At 46.9% G+C, this 18755-nt stretch overlaps 1 protein-coding gene across 1 annotated transcript in view; it reads left to right on the top strand.

Moving 5' to 3' along the window:
* The window catches only part of DNAH7 (dynein axonemal heavy chain 7), a 438794-nt gene that overhangs the window by 46965 nt on the left and 373074 nt on the right, over window positions 1-18755 (top strand). The window contains exons 10-11 of the mRNA XM_040357086.1: window positions 12254-12431; window positions 15329-15508. Of these exons, the coding sequence (XP_040213020.1) occupies window positions 12254-12431; window positions 15329-15508 (358 nt within the window). The remainder of the gene's footprint in view (window positions 1-12253; window positions 12432-15328; window positions 15509-18755) is intronic.

Here is an 18755-nt window from a genome sequence, read left to right as displayed (position 1 = left end):
TATAGACACCGGGGATCTAAAGCCTCATTCACACCATCAGACTTTTCCGTGGATTTTTTGTCCGAATATGCCTTGGCCGTGAACTTGTTCTGCATACACACGGCAAAACATTTTCAGACAACTTTCACCAAATCGCGTGTTTTTTTAGCTCTTTACCACCACCCTTTGGCAAACTTCTGTTATTGTTGGCTGATGTTTAGCATTGGTTCTGAACATGTGTGTTTTTACTTTGGACTTTAGTCTGATGGACTTGTGTACACACAATCAGATTATCGGACGTTTGTTGTCGAAAAGTTTGAGAGCATGCACAGCGAACATTTGTCCGTTGAAAAACCAACAACAATTGTCACACAGTTTGATTGTCCGATAAAACAGGTCCGTCAGACAATTGTTGTCGAAAAGTCTGATCGTGTGTATGGGCCTTAACACTAACCTTTCTATCCCTGTAAAGAAAGGATGAGTATACAGTTGTGCTCATAAGTTTACATACCCTGGCAGAATTTATGTAGCCAATGACAGGTCGACTTTGCCTTGTGTTTTGGATCATTGTCATGTTGAAATGTCCAAGTACATCCCATGCGCATTTTGTGTTGAGTACAAAAATATAATTATTACATTTAAATAGTTAAAAGTTACAAAGGAAATTCATGAATAGAAACATTTCAGATACTGTGTAAATAATGTAATAAACTATGCTGCTTATGAAAAATGTAAGTACAGTAAAACTGCTGCTACTGTTTATAATGAACATATTCATTCTGTGATGTTTAGCATTTGAGAATGCTTTGTATTCATTGAGAAAATGCAAAGTGATCTTTGAATGACACCTTTACCAAGCAGACAACCTCCTGTGTTCACTATGCAGCAGGGCAGCCACTCAGTATGGCGCCCGGAAGCTAATGGAGATCACTGTAGTAGCAACATCTACTGCAGTGTTTTCTGGCTTTAAAACAGGGGTTTCAGACTCAATTTTATTGTGGGCCGCATCAGCATTATGATTTCCCTCAAAAGGGCCGGTTGTATCTGTAAGATTAGATGTCCAGCGCATCCCCCTGCCCATATATTAGATGTCAAGAGCCACCCCACCATCAGAAGTTGAGTCCCCCACTCTCCCTTACATCACAGTCCCCCCCCCTTTCCTTATGCTGCTGCTGGGAAGAAGATGTATTCATTGCCTGAAAGCAGAAAGTAAGGGTCTGGAGCTCTCCTGCAGCTGCAGGAGAGGTGCAAGGGCCACATGAAATGGCCTGGAGGGCCGGATTTGGCCCACGGGCCTTGTGTTTGACACCTGTGCTTTAGAGGGATCCCACAGATATGGTATATGCACAGTTACATGCAATAGTAACTGTGGAAAAATATCTATTGTAATATGGGGGGGATTAACCCAAGTGGTAAATGCATTTTTTAGCGAGTCCACAGCAGTCGGTTGCCAGGTTTGAGGGCATGGCAGCCCATTTTTATTAAAAGGAAATCAAATAATAGTTCACACATAGGATTTCCCACGCAGGGGTTCTTCTCCAGTAAAGTTCATATAACTAAAAAAATGCCAAGCCTCCTGGCTCCTAGGCTTACTTTTCCTTGCAGTTACCTGCCAAACCTGGCCCACTCCTGGCCTCAACAGGATTCTCCAGCCCACTGTCTCCCAGACTTCAGGACTTCCTTCAGCCCCCTTGGACTTGCTAGTCACCTACCAGCCTCCCAGTCCGTCAGGCACGAAATCCCCCCACACCAGGGATGTAGTCTTCCATAGGGCAGACAGCTTTCCACACACAGTGTCTTGAAACAGCAGCCAGCTGCACACATTCCACCTTCCTCCCCTCTCTGTTCTGACCAGTCCCTCATTATATGGGCTGTGTGCACCTGGGAACACAACCTGCTGTCTGTAAGACCTGGACACAGGGTTGGAGATCCCATCCCACCCAAGTCTCTGCAGGATCTCCAAACTACACAGCTCCATTCGAACCTAGCAAAAGTTGGAGAAAGTTGCCAAAACAGTTTTCTCCGCTTCAAAGCTGAGCTGTGTAGTTCTGCAGTCCGATGACATGCAGACTCTTAGCCAGATTCAGATACAGTTACGTCGGCGTATCAGTAGATACGCCGTCGTAACTCTGAATCTACGCCGTCGTAAATTTAAGCGTATTCTGGAAACCAGATACGCTTAAATTAGGCTAAGAAACGAGTGGTGTAAGTCTCCTACGCCGTCGTATCTTAGGGTGTATATTTACGCTGGGCGCTAGGTGGCGCTTCCGTTGTTTGCAGCGTTGAATATGCAAATGAGCAAGATACGCCGATTCACGAACGTACGTGCGCCCGTCGCAATTAGTTACGCCGTTTACGTTAGAGATACGGCGGCGCAAAGATAAAGCTGCTCCCTAGGTGGCGCAGCCCATGCAAGGTATGGACGTCGGAACAGGCCTATCTTTTTACGTTGTTTGCGTAAGTCGTACGCGAATAGGGCTGGACGTAATTTACGTTCACGTCGAAACGGCGTACTTTGGAGCAATGCACACTGGGATATGTCCATGGACGGCGCATATACGCCTTTCGTAAAAAATGTCAATCACGTCAGGTCACTAATCATTTACATAAAACACGCCCCCCTGTTCCTCATTTGAATTAGGCACGCTTTAAGCATCGCTCTTTAAGCATCCATTGTACCTGCATGTAAACTGCATCTCTGAGATTCTTTTTTTTTCAGATAACTTTTTTTTTAGTTATCAAAGACATAACATTTGCAGATACATGTACGGACACAGCCGCTTTAATAAATATAAATACGAAATGTATTCGTATGAAAAAGGTTGTATATGATAATATTTTTCATAGCATGACACTAGGTCACTGGTCACTTAGGCCCCTTTCACATTGAGGAGTTTTTCAGGCGGTACAGCGCTAAAAATAGCGCTGCTATCCCGCCTGAAAAACTCCTTCACTGCAGACTCAATGTGAAAGCCCGAGGGCTTTCACACTGAGGCGATACGGTGGCGGGAGACAAAAAAATCTCCTGTCAGCAGCATCTTTGGAGCGGTGAGAGGAGCTGCATGTATACCGCTCCTTCACCGGTCCTTCCCATTGAAAACAATGGAAAACCGCGGCAATACCGCCCGCAATGCGCCTCTATAGATGCGCATTGCGGGCAGTATTAAACCTTAAAGGGCCACTAAAGGAAAACATTTTTTTGTTGAAATTACTGTTTACAGGGTATAGAGACGTAAAAGTTAACTCATTCCTTTTAAAAATGATTAAAAATAGATTAAATTCAATCATATAATGTGCCTCTAGTTTCACTTTCGGTTTTAAACTGGTTTCATGTTTCTGTGAAGTAAAGAGACCCACAGAACAAAAACAAACAAATCCAGGGCAGTGTTTTGTTTTTAAAATGAATCTGATTGGTTCTGTTAAGTTTTAGACACACAGTAATGACAGCTTAGACCACCGTGAAAATCTCCCAGTACTGTCATTATAAGGAGCCAGACAACCAGGAAGTGTGGAGATCAGAGCAGAATTACAGCAACTTCAAAGAAAAAACGAACAATAAGGACATGAAACCAGGACTGCAGTAAAGTAAAGGAAGCTATTTAGCTAAAAAAAAAAAAATTCTTTAGTGACCCTTTAATACCGCACCGCTAGGGGCCGATTCCCGCGGCAATTCCGGCGGTATAGCGCCTCTATTTTTAGCAGCGATATACCGCCACCGCGGCTACAGGTCCAATGTGAAAGGGGCCTTAGGTTGCTCAGTTTATGTTTTTTAGTTTCCAGTAATGTTAGGTGTAGCTTATCTTTGGAGTGGAGCTGTTCATTAACTGCTAATGCCGCGTACACACAATCATTTTTCGGCATGAAAAAAACGTAGTTTTAAAAAAATGTAATTTAAAATGATCGTGTGTGGGCTTCCCATCATTTTTCTGCTTCTGAAAAACGACAACATTTTTTTTCGAGCATGCTGCATTTTTTAACTACTTGCCGACCGCCCACCGTCCTTTTACGGCGGCAAGTCGGCTCCCCTGCACGAGAGCTCTCGCGCAGGCCACTAGGGGCGTGCGCGCCACACAGCTCCCGGTCCTGTCAGGGGGGGAAATTCTGATCCTCTGTTCATACAATGTATGAACTGGAGATCAGTCATTTCCCCTAGTGAGGCCACCCCCCTACAGTTAGAACACACCCAGGGAACATACTTAACCCCTTCTCCGCCCTCTAGTGTTAACCCCTTCACTGTCAGTGGCATTTTTATAGTAATGTAATGCATTTTTATAGCACTGATCACTATAAAAATGCCAATGGTCCCAAAAATGTGTCAATAGTGTCCGAAGTGTCCCCCATAATGTCGCAGTACCGGAAAAAAAAAACGCTGATCGCCGCCATTACTAGTAAAAAAAAAAAATGAATAAAAATGCCATAAAAATACCCCCTATTTTGTAAACGCTTTAACTTTTGCGCAAACCAATCAATAAATGCTTATTGCGATTATTTTTAACGAAAAATATGTAGAAGAATACGTATCGGCCTAAACTGAGGAAAACATTTTTTTTTTTATATATTTTTGGGGATATTTATTATAGCAAAAAGTAAAAAATATTCTTTTTTTTTCAAAATTGTCGCTCTATTTTTGTTTATAGCGCAAAAACTAAAAACCGCAGAGGTGATCAAATACCACCAAAAGAAAGCTCTATTTGTGGGGAAAAAAGGACACCAATTTTGTTTGGGAGCCATGTTGCACGACCGCGCAATTGTCAGTTAAAGCAACGCAGTGCCGAATCGCAAAAAGTGCTTAACAACGTTTTAAACGATGCCGTTTTTCGGGTTTTAAAAAATGATTGTGTGTGGGCTAAAACGACGTTAAAAACCTGCGCATGCTCAGAAACAAGTTATGAGACGGGAGCGCTCGTTCTAGTAAAACTACCGCTCATAATGGAGTAAGCATGTTCATCACGCTGTAACAGACAGAAAAGCGCGAATCGTCTTTTACTAACACGGAATCAGCTAAAGCAGCCCCAAGGGTGGCGTCATCCGCATGGAACTTCCCCATTATATTCCCCGTTGTACGTGTTGTACCTCACCGCGCTTTGCTAGAGCATTTTTAAAAAACGATGGTGTGTAGGCAACGTCGTTTTAATGATGAAGTTGGAAAAAACGTTTTTTCTCTTTCGTTCATAGACGGACACAGCATCCTTTGACCTTAGGGTTATGTTCTTCCTACCAGGAGATTTTAGGCAGAATTCTTACAGCACTTAAGGTGTTAAAACTTTCCTTCATGCCGCTCCTCCCAGGGGGCGTGGCTCCCCCAGGCATAACCCACACCCTGCTCCAGCAGCTTCAGTTTGTTTCTGCCTAACCGTCAGGAGAGTCAGGCTCTGTCTGGAGTCCTGGACTCTGGAGTTTTTTCTTGCGAATTTTTTTGCATCTTGCGAGTTTTTTCCTCGCTTTTTTTTATTTTATTTTTGAATCCTGCGATTCTTCTATCAACAGCCGACTGGGTGACAGGCTGGGTCCTCGACCCTTGTAGTCCCCCCAGGTTCAGCCTTCGAGCGTGTGCCGGCCCTCAGCTCCGCTTTGGGACGTCCACGACAGGCCCCATTGCTCCAGGGGCGGCCGGGGAACTTCGGTTCTAGGGCACACATATGACCGGTCTCTATGGCCTTGTCACAGTGTGTCTGGCTGACAACCATGCCGTTCGCGGACGTTGGTCTGTCTGGGATACCTCCAGCCGGGTAGTCGCAGGACAGGTAAGTAGTGGCCCCTTACTCAGGTAAGTGGTCTGGCTGGAATGTTTTCCCTTGGGAGGTCGACTGAGGGTCCGCCCTGCTTTCCTCTCTCCCTTATTCCTCTCCCTCCTTCCCCCTTTGGGTGACGGCTGTGCAGGGTTTTTTTTTCCCTGGGGCTCATATTTTTTCACTCGGGTATGGCTGGGGCTGTTCTGTGTCGCTGCAGGGGACTGTGGTGGTCATTCTGGGCATTTTTGTGTGTGCTGTGTGCTGTTTTGGTGTACTGTCTTTTTTGGGTACACTGTCTTTTTAAAACTGCGCAATGGCGGCCATTTTGCCGGAGCCGCGCTTGTATTATTCGGCGGCCATTTTCTTGTGGCCGGCGCCGTTTTCAGCACTAGTTCGGCCTCTAGTGGCCGTTTCGGCGGGGAAAAAAGACTGCGAATCCTCTGAGGGGACAGACGCAGCGCTGCAGCTTCTCCTCAGCACACACTTGTCCTTCACAGACCGCGCTGTACCAGGGGGGTGGTGAGTCTCAGGGGGCCCCAGACTGTGCTCTAGCGGCCGGGAGGTGACCTGTGGGGAACTTTTTTCCTGCCATTGGCAGTGGGGGTGACACGGCAGCTGCAATATGGAGCCTGAATCAGGCCCCTCATTCCTCACAATGCCGGAATTAACCCTTAGCGCCCCTTCCCCTGCCACATCTGTTGAATCGGTGTCGGCTGTCCTGGAGTCTTTTCTCACCAGGTTTGAAGCTGCCAGTGCTCGGTTGGGGGGTAAAAAGCGCCCCCCCCCGGAGGCTGTTTCTGGGGATATCTCTGACGCAGAATCTGATAACGCTGTTGCTGCTTCTGGTTCTGTCATGTCAGAGGATGCGGGCTTAACCCACATCAGCGAGGATGACTCTGCTGCGGAGTCTGCTGACAAGGAATTTGTTGGAGCTCTTATAACTGCGGTACGTGAGACTCTTTATTTAGAGGATGTGGCGGAGACACCAGCGGTGTCAGTCCCTTTTGGATTCCGCAAACCACCGCGTACCGCTAAGGTATTCCCTTGTGTTCCTTATTTGGACAATTTGTTGTATAAGGAATGGGATACACCGCAAAAGGCTTTTACTGTTCCTAAAAGCTTTGCTACCCGTTACCCCCTGGAGGAGGACTTTTTAAAAAAGTGGGTCACTCCTCCGTCGGTGGACCCTCCTGTGTCCAGACTGAGTAAGGCTACTACGTTGCCTGTGGAGGGGGCTCCTGCTTTCAAGGACCCCGCTGATAGGAGAGTGGAGGCCGTGGCCCGCTCCCTGTTCTCGGTGGTGGGTTCGGCGGTAAGGCCGGCTCTGGCCGAAGCCCTGGTTGCTCAGACGCTAACTGAAAGGGCGAAGCTCCTGCTGCAGGATCTGGAGGTCCAGGGTGCTTCCGAGTCCTCTAGGGACCTGGCTGAGCAGTTGATTCAGGGTCAGAAGTTTCTCTGTGAGGCGGCTATGGATTAGATTCCTTTGCTTTCCAGGGCTTCTGTCTACGCAGTGGTTCTGCGCCGCCTTATATGGCTGAAGTGCTGGTCGGCTGACCAGTCCTCGAAAAAGGCCTTGGTGGATTTGCCCTTTAAGGGCGGACGGCTCTTTGGGGCATCCCTGGATGACATCATTAAGGATGCCACTGGAGGTAAGAGCACCTTGCTCCCTCAGTCGGGGAAGGGTAAGGAACCTCGCCGCAAGCAAGGTCCTACTTTTACTACCCCTAAGCGGTTTTTTCGTGCGCCCAGCGCGGCTGGAAAAGGTCCGCAAGGGGCAAAAGCCCCTGCTGCCGGGCGTAAGCGCCCCTGGTTTAACAAACCAAACAAGCCTGCGGACAAGCCTGCTTCCGCATGAAGGTCTGCCCCCGCCCGGGTCTCGGGTGGGGGGACGGCTTCACGACTTCGCGGATCGGTGGAATTCTCTTCTGACCGACCGTTGGGTTTGCGAGGTGGTCGCCTCGGGGTACAAGATAGAGTTCCTCTCTTGTCCCCCAAACAGATTTTTTCCATCCAACCTCCAGCTTCCTCCGGATCGTCGGCTAGCCCTGTCCGGGGCTGTCCAGGATCTTCTGGACAGAGGGGTGGTTGTGCCGGTTCCCTCGCTGGAACGGTTTCGGGGGTTCTACTCCAATCTGTTCGTGGTTCCCAAGAAGGGAGGGGTTCGCCCTGTCCTGGACCTAAAGGCCCTCAACTCCTTTGTCAAGGTGCAGCGATTCAGGATGGAGTCGGTCCGTTCTATCATAGCGGCCCTCCACCAGGGGGACTTCATGGCGTCCTTGGACATCATGGACGCATACCTGCATGTCCCCGTTTGCACAAGCCACCAAAGGTATCTGCGTTTTGCGATCGGGGAGGACCACTATCAATTCGTGGCCCTCCCGTTCGGGCTGGCGTCGGCACCACGGGTGTTCACCAAGGTGCTCGCCCCGATCCTGGCCTTGCTAAGGCAGCGAGGGATCGCTATCGTGGGATACCTGGACGACCTTCTCCTGAGAGCTTCTTCAAGCTCAGAGTTAGAGGAGGACGTGTCCATCACGTGTCGGACTCTGCAGGAGTTCGGCTGGCTTCTGAATCTCAAAAAATCAGTGTTGGTTCCGTCCCAGAGGCTGGAACACCTGGGGCTGGTTTTGGATTCGGGGGAGGCAAAAGTGTTCCTCCCATCGGAAAAACTGCGGACCCTGCAATCTGCAGTGAGACAGTTGTCGACCCAGAAGTGGTCGTCTCTTCGCTTCTGCATGCGGGTTCTGGGTCTGATGGTGGCCTCCTTCGAGGCGGTTCCGTATGCCCAATTTCACACCAGGGTACTACAGAAGGAGATTCTGTCACGATGGGACAGGGTCCCATCTTCTCTGGATCGCCAGATTCGGTTGAGCCATCTGGCCAAGTCTTCCCTGGCATGGTGGCTGACGTCTCCGGTGCTTCGGTCCGGGAAGTCTTTTCTTCCGTGCCGCTGGACAGTGGTCACGACGGATGCCAGCCTCTTCGGCTGGGGGGGCGTCTGGGGCACCCAGTCAGCCCAGGGGCGCTGGACTCAGGAGGAGTCCCGCCTGCCGATCAATATCCTGGAGCTCCGAGCGATCAAGCTGTGCCTTGTCAGGTGGTCCCTGGAGCTGCAGGGCCGTCCTGTCAGGATCCAGTCCGACAACGCCACGGCCGTGGCGTACGTCAATCATCAGGGCGGCACAAGGAGCTCGGCTGCGGCGACGGAGGTCGCTCACATACTTCGGTGGGCCGAAAGGTCCGTTCCGGCCCTGTCAGCGGTATACATTCCGGGAGTTCTGAATTGGCAAGCCGACTTCCTAAGTCGCACGACTCTGGATCAAGGGGAGTGGTCTCTCCACCCGGAGGTGTTTCAGATCCTGTGCCAAAAATGGGGCACTCCAGACGTGGACCTTCTGGCGTCCCGTCTCAATCGGAAGGTACCACGGTTTGTGGCCAGGTCAAGGGACCCGTGGGCAGACGCGTCAGACGCGTTAGTGGCTCCCTGGGGTCAATATCACCTGATTTACGCCTTCCCTCCTCTAAGGCTCCTACCCCGCCTGCTGTGCAGGGTGGAAGCCGAAGGGATTCCAACGATCCTGATCGCCCCAGATTGGCCGCGTCGCTCTTGGTACGCGGACCTGGTACGTCTGGTGGCAGACGCCCCCTGGCGCCTGCCTCTGAGGGAAGATCTCCTGTCTCAGGGCCCGATCTTCCATCCTGCTTTACGGTCACTGGCTTTAACGGCGTGGCTGTTGAGAACCAGGTACTGAAGGACCGGGGCCTGTCGGGCCCGGTAATCTCTACCATGATGCGTGCACGGAAGTCCACTTCTCGAAAAATTTATCATCGTACATGGAAAGCATACATCTCTATGTGTGAGGAGATGAAGTGGCACCCCCGTACTTACGTGGTGTCCCGGATCCTGCTCTTCCTACAGCGGGGAGTGGACCCGGCTCTTGCCTTGAGCGTGATCAAGAGTCAGATTTCTGCTCTGGCTGTTTATTTTCAGCGTCCCGTGGCAGCGCACTCTTTGGTTCGCACGTTTGTGCAGGGGGTCCGGCATGTGGCCCCCCCGGTGCGCCCTCCGCTACCTTCTTGGGACTTGAACTTGGTCCTCTCGGCGCTTCAGCGTGCCCCCTTTGAGGACATTCGGGAGATCCCCTTGCTGACTTTGTCGCAGAAGGTGGTCTTTCTGGTAGCTATTACCTCTATCAGACGAGTGTCTGAACTGGCGGCCTTGTCTTGCAAGGCCCCCTACTTGGTCATCCATCAGGATAAGGCGGTGCTGCGTCCGCGACCTTCTTTTCTTCCGAAGGTCGTTTCGGCCCTTCACATTAACGAGGACATTGTTGTTCCATCATTATGTCCTCAGCCGAAGAACCCGAAGGAAGCCGTTTTACATTCTCTGGATGTGGTTCGGGCCCTTCGAGTTTACTTGTCGGCGACAGCTCCGTTCCGGAAGTCGGACTCGCTGTTCGTGTCTGCGTCCGGTCCCAGTAAGGGCCTGGCAGTCTCGTCGGCCACCATTTCCAGGTGGATCCGACAGGTTGTGCTTCAGGCCTACGCCCTGAAGGGGCGGGCGCCTCCCTTTCGGGTCACGGCGCATTCGACCAGGGCGATTGGAGCCTCCTGGGCTTTCCGACACCAAGCCTCTGTGTTACAGGTGTGTAAGGCTGCGACCTGGTCGTCGGTCCACACTTTTTCAAAGTTTTATAAGGTGGATGTGAGTGCATCTTCTGATGCCTCATTCGGCCGCAGGGTGTTACAGGCGGCAGTTTAAGGTTGGAGTTCCTCCGTTGAGTAACTCTGGTTTTGTTTGGGGTGTAACCTGTTGTTTGCTGTGTTATCTTTCCCACCCCTCGTTTTTTTGACACTGCTTGGGGACGTCCCTAAGGTCAAAGGATGCTGTGTCCGTCTATGAATGAAAGAGAAAAAAGGATTTTTGTACTCACCGTAAAATCAATTTCTCTGAGTTCATAGACGGACACAGCACCCACCCCTCCTTGGTTTGTACTGCTTGTTACGAACTGAAGCTGCTGGAGCAGGGTGTGGGTTATGCCTGGGGGAGCCACGCCCCCTGGGAGGAGCGGCATGAAGGAAAGTTTTAACACCTTAAGTGCTGTAAGAATTCTGCCTAAAATCTCCTGGTAGGAAGAACATAACCCTAAGGTCAAAGGATGCTGTGTCCGTCTATGAACTCAGAGAAATGGATTTTACGGTGAGTACAAAAATCCTTTTTTTTTCTACATGCTGAAAAACGTTTGTGTAGATTCACTTACATTGCCGCAACTTTGCGGCGGCGTAGCTTAAGGCATTTAAGTTTATGTTAATATGCTTTGACCTTACGTTTTTGACGTATTTTTTTAACTGCGCATGCGCCGGGCGCCTACATTTCCCAGTGTGCATTGCGGCTAAGTACGCCGCACGGGCCTATTGATTTCGACGTGGACGTAAACTACGTAAATCCCTATTCACGGACGACTTACGCAAACAACGTAAAAATTTCAAATTTCGAAGCGGGAACGGCGGCCATACTTAACATTGGCTACGCCACCTAGGGCCTAGCTCTAACTTTAGGCGGCCTATCTCTTACGTAAATGGCGTAAATGTACTGCGTCGGCTGGGCGTACATTCGTAAATCGGCGTATCTACTAATTTACATATTCTACGCGACCGCAATGGAAGCGCCACCTAGTGACCAGCCTCAATATTGCAACCTAAGATAGGACGGCGCAAGCCGTCGTATCTTAGATATGTTTAAGCGTATCTCTGTTTGAGAATACACTTAAACATAAGTCAGCGTAGATTCTGAGTTAGGTCGGCTTATCTACTGATAAGCCGGCCTAACTCTTTCTGAATCTACCTATTTGTTTTTTTTTTCATGCCGAAAAATTATCGTGTGTACGCGGCATAAGTCTCTATTTCTTCTGTTCTTTCAGAGACTGTCTGGTTGTGTTGTGTATGTTAAATGTTATAAATGCATATGTATTAAGTTTGGAGTACGGGTATCTGAAACATGGGATTATTAATGTGAGGGTAGGGGTCACAGGAGATGGCTAGGGGTATTTTGGAGGACTGGGGGGATATGGTAAGCGTCTCTAAGTGTTAGGTAAGAGGAGGGAAGGAAGGGGGTTTTAGATTTCTACAATCCTTCCTCACTCACCTGCCGCAAATTTGTGGTTACTACAGGCCTTAAGTTGCTTGTATTAGTTTGTCGTGATGTAGTGTCGCCACAATTGACCGTACTTTTCCAAATTTGGGGGGGGGGGGGAGGTGTCTCTCGCTTCGTGTATAAGTTTCTCCGTCCCCACAGTTTTCTGTATACGTGTAAACCAGTCGGCTACAGATGGTAGCTCCGGAGAGTGCCAGTTGGGTGGGATGCACATCTTTGCTGCATTCACCATGTGCATGGCAAGTGAATGAAGGTAGGCGTGAGATTCTTTTTTTTTCATAAGGACCTATTGTATAAAAAGGTTAACTCTAATGGTGTTTGCAGTGTGGGGCTGTATTTTTCTTATTGTGAATGCAATGTGTTATTATTAAAATGTATTGTTTTACAGATGGTTTGCAGAAATTCAAAACATCTATTACCAAGGAAACAAGAAAAAGCAAATTCCCAGTAACAGCAAGAGAATGCAATCTTTTTTCAATTGTGCTGCTACATTAATGACGGAGCAGCTGCAAAGTCTTGCTTTAGCATCTATGCAGGATTATACCGATTTGATAATACAGCCACCAGTGAGTAGAATAAAAACACACTTTATGTAATACATTAGCTTTCAAATTGTAATAACGAGGCTTTCTGTTTTCAGACAGTAAATAAAACCTTTAAACTTGCCACTTGGCCCAGCGACTGTTCTCCCTATCCAACATTTCCAAGCAGTTCTGACTGCTCAGCAACATTGCTTGTCGTTCTTTGAATGACACTGCCCTACTTTGGAAACTCGGTGTCCAGTGTGAATAATGTCATTCAGGCACAGTTAAACCTTACAAATCCATAAAATGCTAAGAGCCGGTTCACACTGGGGCGACTCGTCAGGCGGCTCAGCCGCCTGATGAGTCGCGTCCCATTCTATGCAATAGAACCGTTCTAATAGGAGCGACGCAAGTCACTCCGACTTAGGAAAAGGTTCTTGTACCACTTCGGGGGCGGCTCGGGGCGATTTGCATTGACTTCTATACAGAAGTAATTTTGCTAATTGCCTCTGAAGTCGTCTTCAGGACGACTTGCAGAGTCGCCCCCGAAGTCGTGCCGCCGCAGTGTGAACCGGCTCTAAATATTACGGATGGTGGCCAGTGAGAACCAAGCAGATTTGAACAGTAAAACATCAATACTGCTTGGCACCACTGTTAACACAGCTGCTCTTTGGTGGTTCTGGGAAATAGACCCTGATTAATCAGTAGGTTTTCCACTTTTCTCCAGACAAATAAAAGAAAATGATATATTTAAATTCATTAAATGCAAGGATTACAGGTACATCTGTAAATTAATTTTATATTACAGGTGGGATAAGTTTCCTGTATAACTGATAAAGCTCCAAGCATTAAATATACAATCTCTTTAGGAAGAGGTCTAGAAGAGGTCTAGAAGGGGTGGGATCTCCTCAACTTACAAAATATTGATGGGAGTGAAAAATCTTGGGTTTCCTCCTTATATCAATAAATGGGAAGAGGAATTGGAAACTGGCGAAACCGAGATAGATGTCAGGAAAATATTAAAAATGGCGCATATTACTTTAACTAATTGTGCAATGATCGAAATGAACTTCAAATGTTTAGCACGGTGGTATATAACCCCGGCCATAGCACACCGTTACCAAGATGAAACCACCAAATATTGTTGGAGGGGCTGTTCTGAACTGGGAACTATGTCACATATATGGTGGACCTGTCCCAAAACTAAAACTTATTGGAATAATGTATTATTAATAATTGAGGAAATTACCGGAATTAAAATACCTGCCGATCCGTGGGTCTGTTTGTTCCACGGGACAGAAATGCCAACTCAACAGTATATGAGAACTCTGCTGCCCCATGCACTAGATGCAGCAAAGAGTCTGATCCCCAAACTTTGGAAGGACCCTTTGAGTCCATCAGAGAGGAGCTGGCTTTGTAAAATCAACGATATATATTATGCTGAACAGCTCAGGTTCATGGGGGTGGAAGGCGAAGGAGGATTTAAATTAAAATGGCAGGACTGGGTTAATTATAAGCTTTCACCGAGTTATATAGATAGGATGATATGGTGCAGGAAGGGCAAGGGGCAAAAGGGAGACACAATATGAGATGGATTTCCGGAGATAGGGGCGGGTGGGGTGTTTTTTTTTTTTTGTCGTCCGTGAATCTGGATGGATGTCCATGTTTTTTTTAGAGATCTGCTCCCCTCCTACATTACAGGCAGTACTGATAAACAGAAAGCTAAAACAAATGGTATGATTTACCAAGGGAGTTAAGAATCTTCACACATTAAATTGTGTGAACGTTCGCTTAAATTATACACTCATATGATAAGCAAATACCTGTTTACTTATTTCTTCTGTACATGAATGGATATTCAAAGTGAACAGGATTTTTCCATTCTTTTTTTCTTTGTTTGAATTTCTCACTTCCTGTTCCTCCTCAGTAAGCTTGCCCCCATCATCCGAGCGGTGGAAAGTCATTTAGAACAGCTTACTGAACACCTTACTGAGGAGGAACAGGAAGTGAGAAATTCAGACAAAAAAAACAAAGACAAAAAAACATTTAGAAGAGAAATGGAAGGAAAAGGTAAGTGAGCCAACAATGCACTAGCTTAAAGGAACCTATTTAGAATATACAAAACAAACCTTTACAACCCCTTTAAGCCTAGTACAGACTACAAGTTTTTAGATTTTCTGCTCAACCCAGCGGGCTGAACGAAAAAAACCTGAAGGACCAGTAGGAGCCGCTGTACTAATAATCCAATGTTAGTACAACGATCTCCTCTACTTTGCAATTGTGTTTGACAGGGGGATGGTCAGCCGTTGGCTGAGAGCACTGATCGAGAGTCAATCAGCAGACCTTTTTCAGTCACGCCCCTTCCTCCTGCAGTACACATGGGCCGAATGTCGCCCAGCTTCTTTTGAACTGCCCGTTGTCACCCGTCATTTGGCCCGTGTGTGAAGATTTTCAGCTCCATTAGCAAATCAGTCACACCATCTGCATTTATGTAATTTTTTTTTCTTATATTCAATAATGAAGCAATAATTGCACTTTTCACTTCCTTAATAAATGTGTTAACCTCTGTTAATGGGCAGTGAATGGTTTCAGACTGCATTATAATGCATCAATACATTTAGCAATCTTAGTACAGTTCTAGCAAATATCACTTGACATCATTATCTTGTACTCAATTCTGTTGCCTGTTAATTTATTGATAAATAATCTCAAATTGTTTATGTGCATGATTATTTTACTAATTGTTTCCTTTCGATTTAGGTGGCCATCTGTGTACTGAAGCAAATTAATTACAGTATTAATGACCTTAGACACATGCCATCCAGTAGATATAAACAAATGAATTCAATAAAATGTTTCTGTGTTTTAGAGAAAAATTTACAGAATATTTGACACATCAAAAATTAAAAATAAATAAATAATGTTGTTGTTTTTTTCAGGATTCAGTCCGTGCCTATGAACATCCAGGTTTTATAATGAGGCTCATTCTAGACAATGTTTCAATTAAATTTGAACCTGACTTTAATGATTATGAAACTGTGCTGCTCAATGTTTATGATGTGATGATTAAAGCTGTAAGTCTTGTGCCAAGAGTAGAAACAAAGCTCTATTCTGAATGGGTAAGTAAATTAAATTCAGTGTATTCCTATCAGCTTGAGAAAAATCTGCCTTTATATAAAAGTTAAGGCATTAAATTAGTGCTTTCAGCAAGTGAAATAGCAAAAGGCAATTTATAGTTTTGTCAACTCCTTAAAAACAAATCATTTATGTGAAGAATATTATAGGTATATAATGAATTATAAAACATTTTCATAAGCAAATATGTGTCCATGTTTTATGAAGTAGAAGCAAAAAGACACAACATACTGGCAAGCTAGTAACATGTGTGTCATGTATAAAATATTATTTACCGTATTTATCTTGCTATAACGCGCCCCGGCGCATAGCGCGCACCCCCAACCTAGAAGGAAAATTCCTGGAAAAAAAAAATACTTACAGTTTGGATGCCCCTCGTCGGTGTCTTGTCCGGCGTCCATCGGCGGCCTTGTCCGGTCCGGCGTCCTTCTGCGGCCATCGTGGTGTCCTCCCCGCTGTGTTTTTCAGCCGCTTCCCGCGATGTGTTTGAACCACTCCGCCGACATATACCGAGCGCAGTACACTTGGGTATAGTCGGGCAGGCTCGGCTTCTCTCGCGTAAAGGACGTACAGGACGCACAGGACGTGACCGCGAGCGGAGCCGAGCCTGCCTGACTATACCCGAGTGTACTGCGCTCGGTATATGTCGGCACAGTGGTTCAAACACAGCACGGGAAGCGGGTATCGGCGTATATCGCGCACCCACGATTTTGCCCTGATTTTCAGGGCAAAAAAATGTGCGTGGTATACGCCGATAAATACGGTATACAAGTTATATGCTGGAACAGCTATGAAAAATGAAATAGACACTACACAAATAATAGTTATAAACTATAGGAATATTTCAATGAGCCCATAGAACACTGAAGTAGTGCTGCTCATTAGATTAACCTGCCTAGCGGTATTCCCGAGTCTGGCTCAGGGTGGAATTTCAGTACCATTAGCGTTATCCCCGAGCCAGACTCAGGATCGCATTGCAGGATCCAGGCAAAGTTACTTACCTTGTCCCCTGGATCCTGCAATGTCTTCCCGCTGTATGATCGAGCTGTCTCCTCGCTCGATTCACAGTGTCCGAGTGCCGCCGAGCTCCGTTCCCTGCAACATGGCGACGCACAGGGACGGAGATCTGCGCCAAATTCAAAAAAGTAAAAACACACAATACATACAGTATACTGTAATCTTACAGATTACAGCAGGGGCGGACTGGGCCGGGTGGAAAGGTGGAGATTCCCCCCCCCCCCCCAGGCCGCTTACATTATCTTTAAAACGGCAGCGATCGCTGTCTGTAAATTTGCTAGAACTCGGCCGTGGCGGCCCCCGATTGGCTGGCTGGCTGCTGCTGCGCTGCATTGTGGGAGTTGTAGTTCGGCCACGATGGCTGCCGATTTGCTGGCTGACTGCTGCTGCACAGGCTGCGCTGCATTGTGGGAGTTGTAGTTTGGCAAAAGTGGAACTTCCGCTTTAAGCACTCCTTGCCCCTTACATGCCACATTTGGCATGTAATTTTTTTTTGGTGGGGAGGAAGTGCTGTCCCACTTCCTCCTTCCGCCCAGGGACCGCATCGGCGACTTCTCTTCTCACCTTAGGCAGCCTCTCTTCTCGCCTTAGGCGGCCTCTCCCTTTAGGCGATCTACAGGGACACGTGGCAGGTCCCAGGAGACCGCCTGTCCACTCATAGAGCGCAGCGCGACTCACGCATGCACAGTGAGTGCCCACACTTTGAATGGAGGTGCCGGCCGGAGAGGGGGGGAGAGGAGCGGAGCTCTGGGCAGCCACATCGCTGGACCGTGGAGCAGGTAAGTGTCTGTTTATTAAAAGTCGGCAGCTACACTTTTTGTAGCTGCTGACTTTTAATAAACACTAAAAAGGCTGGAACTCCACTTTAAGTCACAGACTAGTTAACCTGTGGCAGCACTGGGCTCTTTGGTTTTTAAACTAGGCACTATCTGCATAGTTTTTGTGTGTTCATGTGAAAAAGTTGGCGCATTAACCACTTCAGCCCCGGAAGATTTGGCTGCTCAATGACCAGGCCATTTTTTGCGATATGGCACTGCCTCTTTTAACTGACAATAGCGCGGACATACCCAAACAATTTTTTTCCACAAATAGAGCTTTCTTTTGGTGGTATTTAATCACCTCTGTGGTTTTTATTTTTTCCGCTATAAACAAAAGAAGAGCGACAATTTTGAAAACAACACAATATGTTTTACTTTTCGCTATAATAGCATTGCAAGGTAACGTCGTTTCGCCCAGGGGTTCTTTTGAAAGGCAAGAACGCAGTGACGTCATCGCGTATGACGAGCATGAGCTCGTCACATTGGATGTCGTCGCCGCCGTTTTTCTTCACCTACCTCTTTTCCTACCTATGCCGTGGAAGCTACCGCGCATGCGTCAAAGTCATTTCGAGCATACGCGGGTTTCCACGGCGACAGGTAAGTATACACACTCTCGGGTTTCTCGTCTGGAAACAGGCTGACAAGAATCTCGACGAGAAAATAGGGAGCAGTTTTCTTGCTGGTTCTTGCCAAGAAAAACGAGCGTGTGTATGAGGCTACAGGGTCAGGGATCCTGCAGCCTCATAGGACAGTTAGAGTAGAATGAAAACTCTTCCTAAAACCTTTAACTAGACACTGATAGAAGTCACAAGACTGCTATATACTACTGATGGAAAAAAAGGTATTTAGCAATTTATGTTTAGTAAAATAATTGCATTTCCATGTTCTATGTACTGTGGGAGACCAGATATAGTGAATGCAGAGTCCTGGGTGTAGAAACACTTTAAGTTGTAATATCATCTTTGTTGGGAACTGCTTTGTGTGTTTGAAGGAAACAGGTGCTTAGGATAAACCTGCTAAACTGTTAGCAGGATTTTATGTAGGCAAATGTCTAAAGTAAATGTGCTGCCTTTAGGTGTTCACTATAAATTAATGCATTAAAGGGAATTTGCAACTGTATGTAATGAAAAATAAAATTAACGCACTAAAGATTGATAAAATAGTAGAACTGCTGTATCTATCATTCTACACTTCATGAGCTACTTAGAATTTAATTTATATGAAAAATATTGTACCTGATCTTACAAAAAATGTATATGTTAATAATATGAGGTCCAAGTTAACACTTCAATTAAAAAAGAGAGCCCTGTGATTAATAAGCAGCAGCATTTCCATGAGCTGTCCAGTGCTGACATTGATATTTCAGGTCTTTCACTATAGCCTACAGAGTATTTTT

This window comes from Rana temporaria, chromosome 6, assembly GCF_905171775.1.
Source record: "Rana temporaria chromosome 6, aRanTem1.1, whole genome shotgun sequence".
NCBI lineage: Eukaryota > Metazoa > Chordata > Amphibia > Anura > Ranidae > Rana > Rana temporaria.
This window is presented reverse-complemented; position numbering and strand designations above follow the sequence as displayed.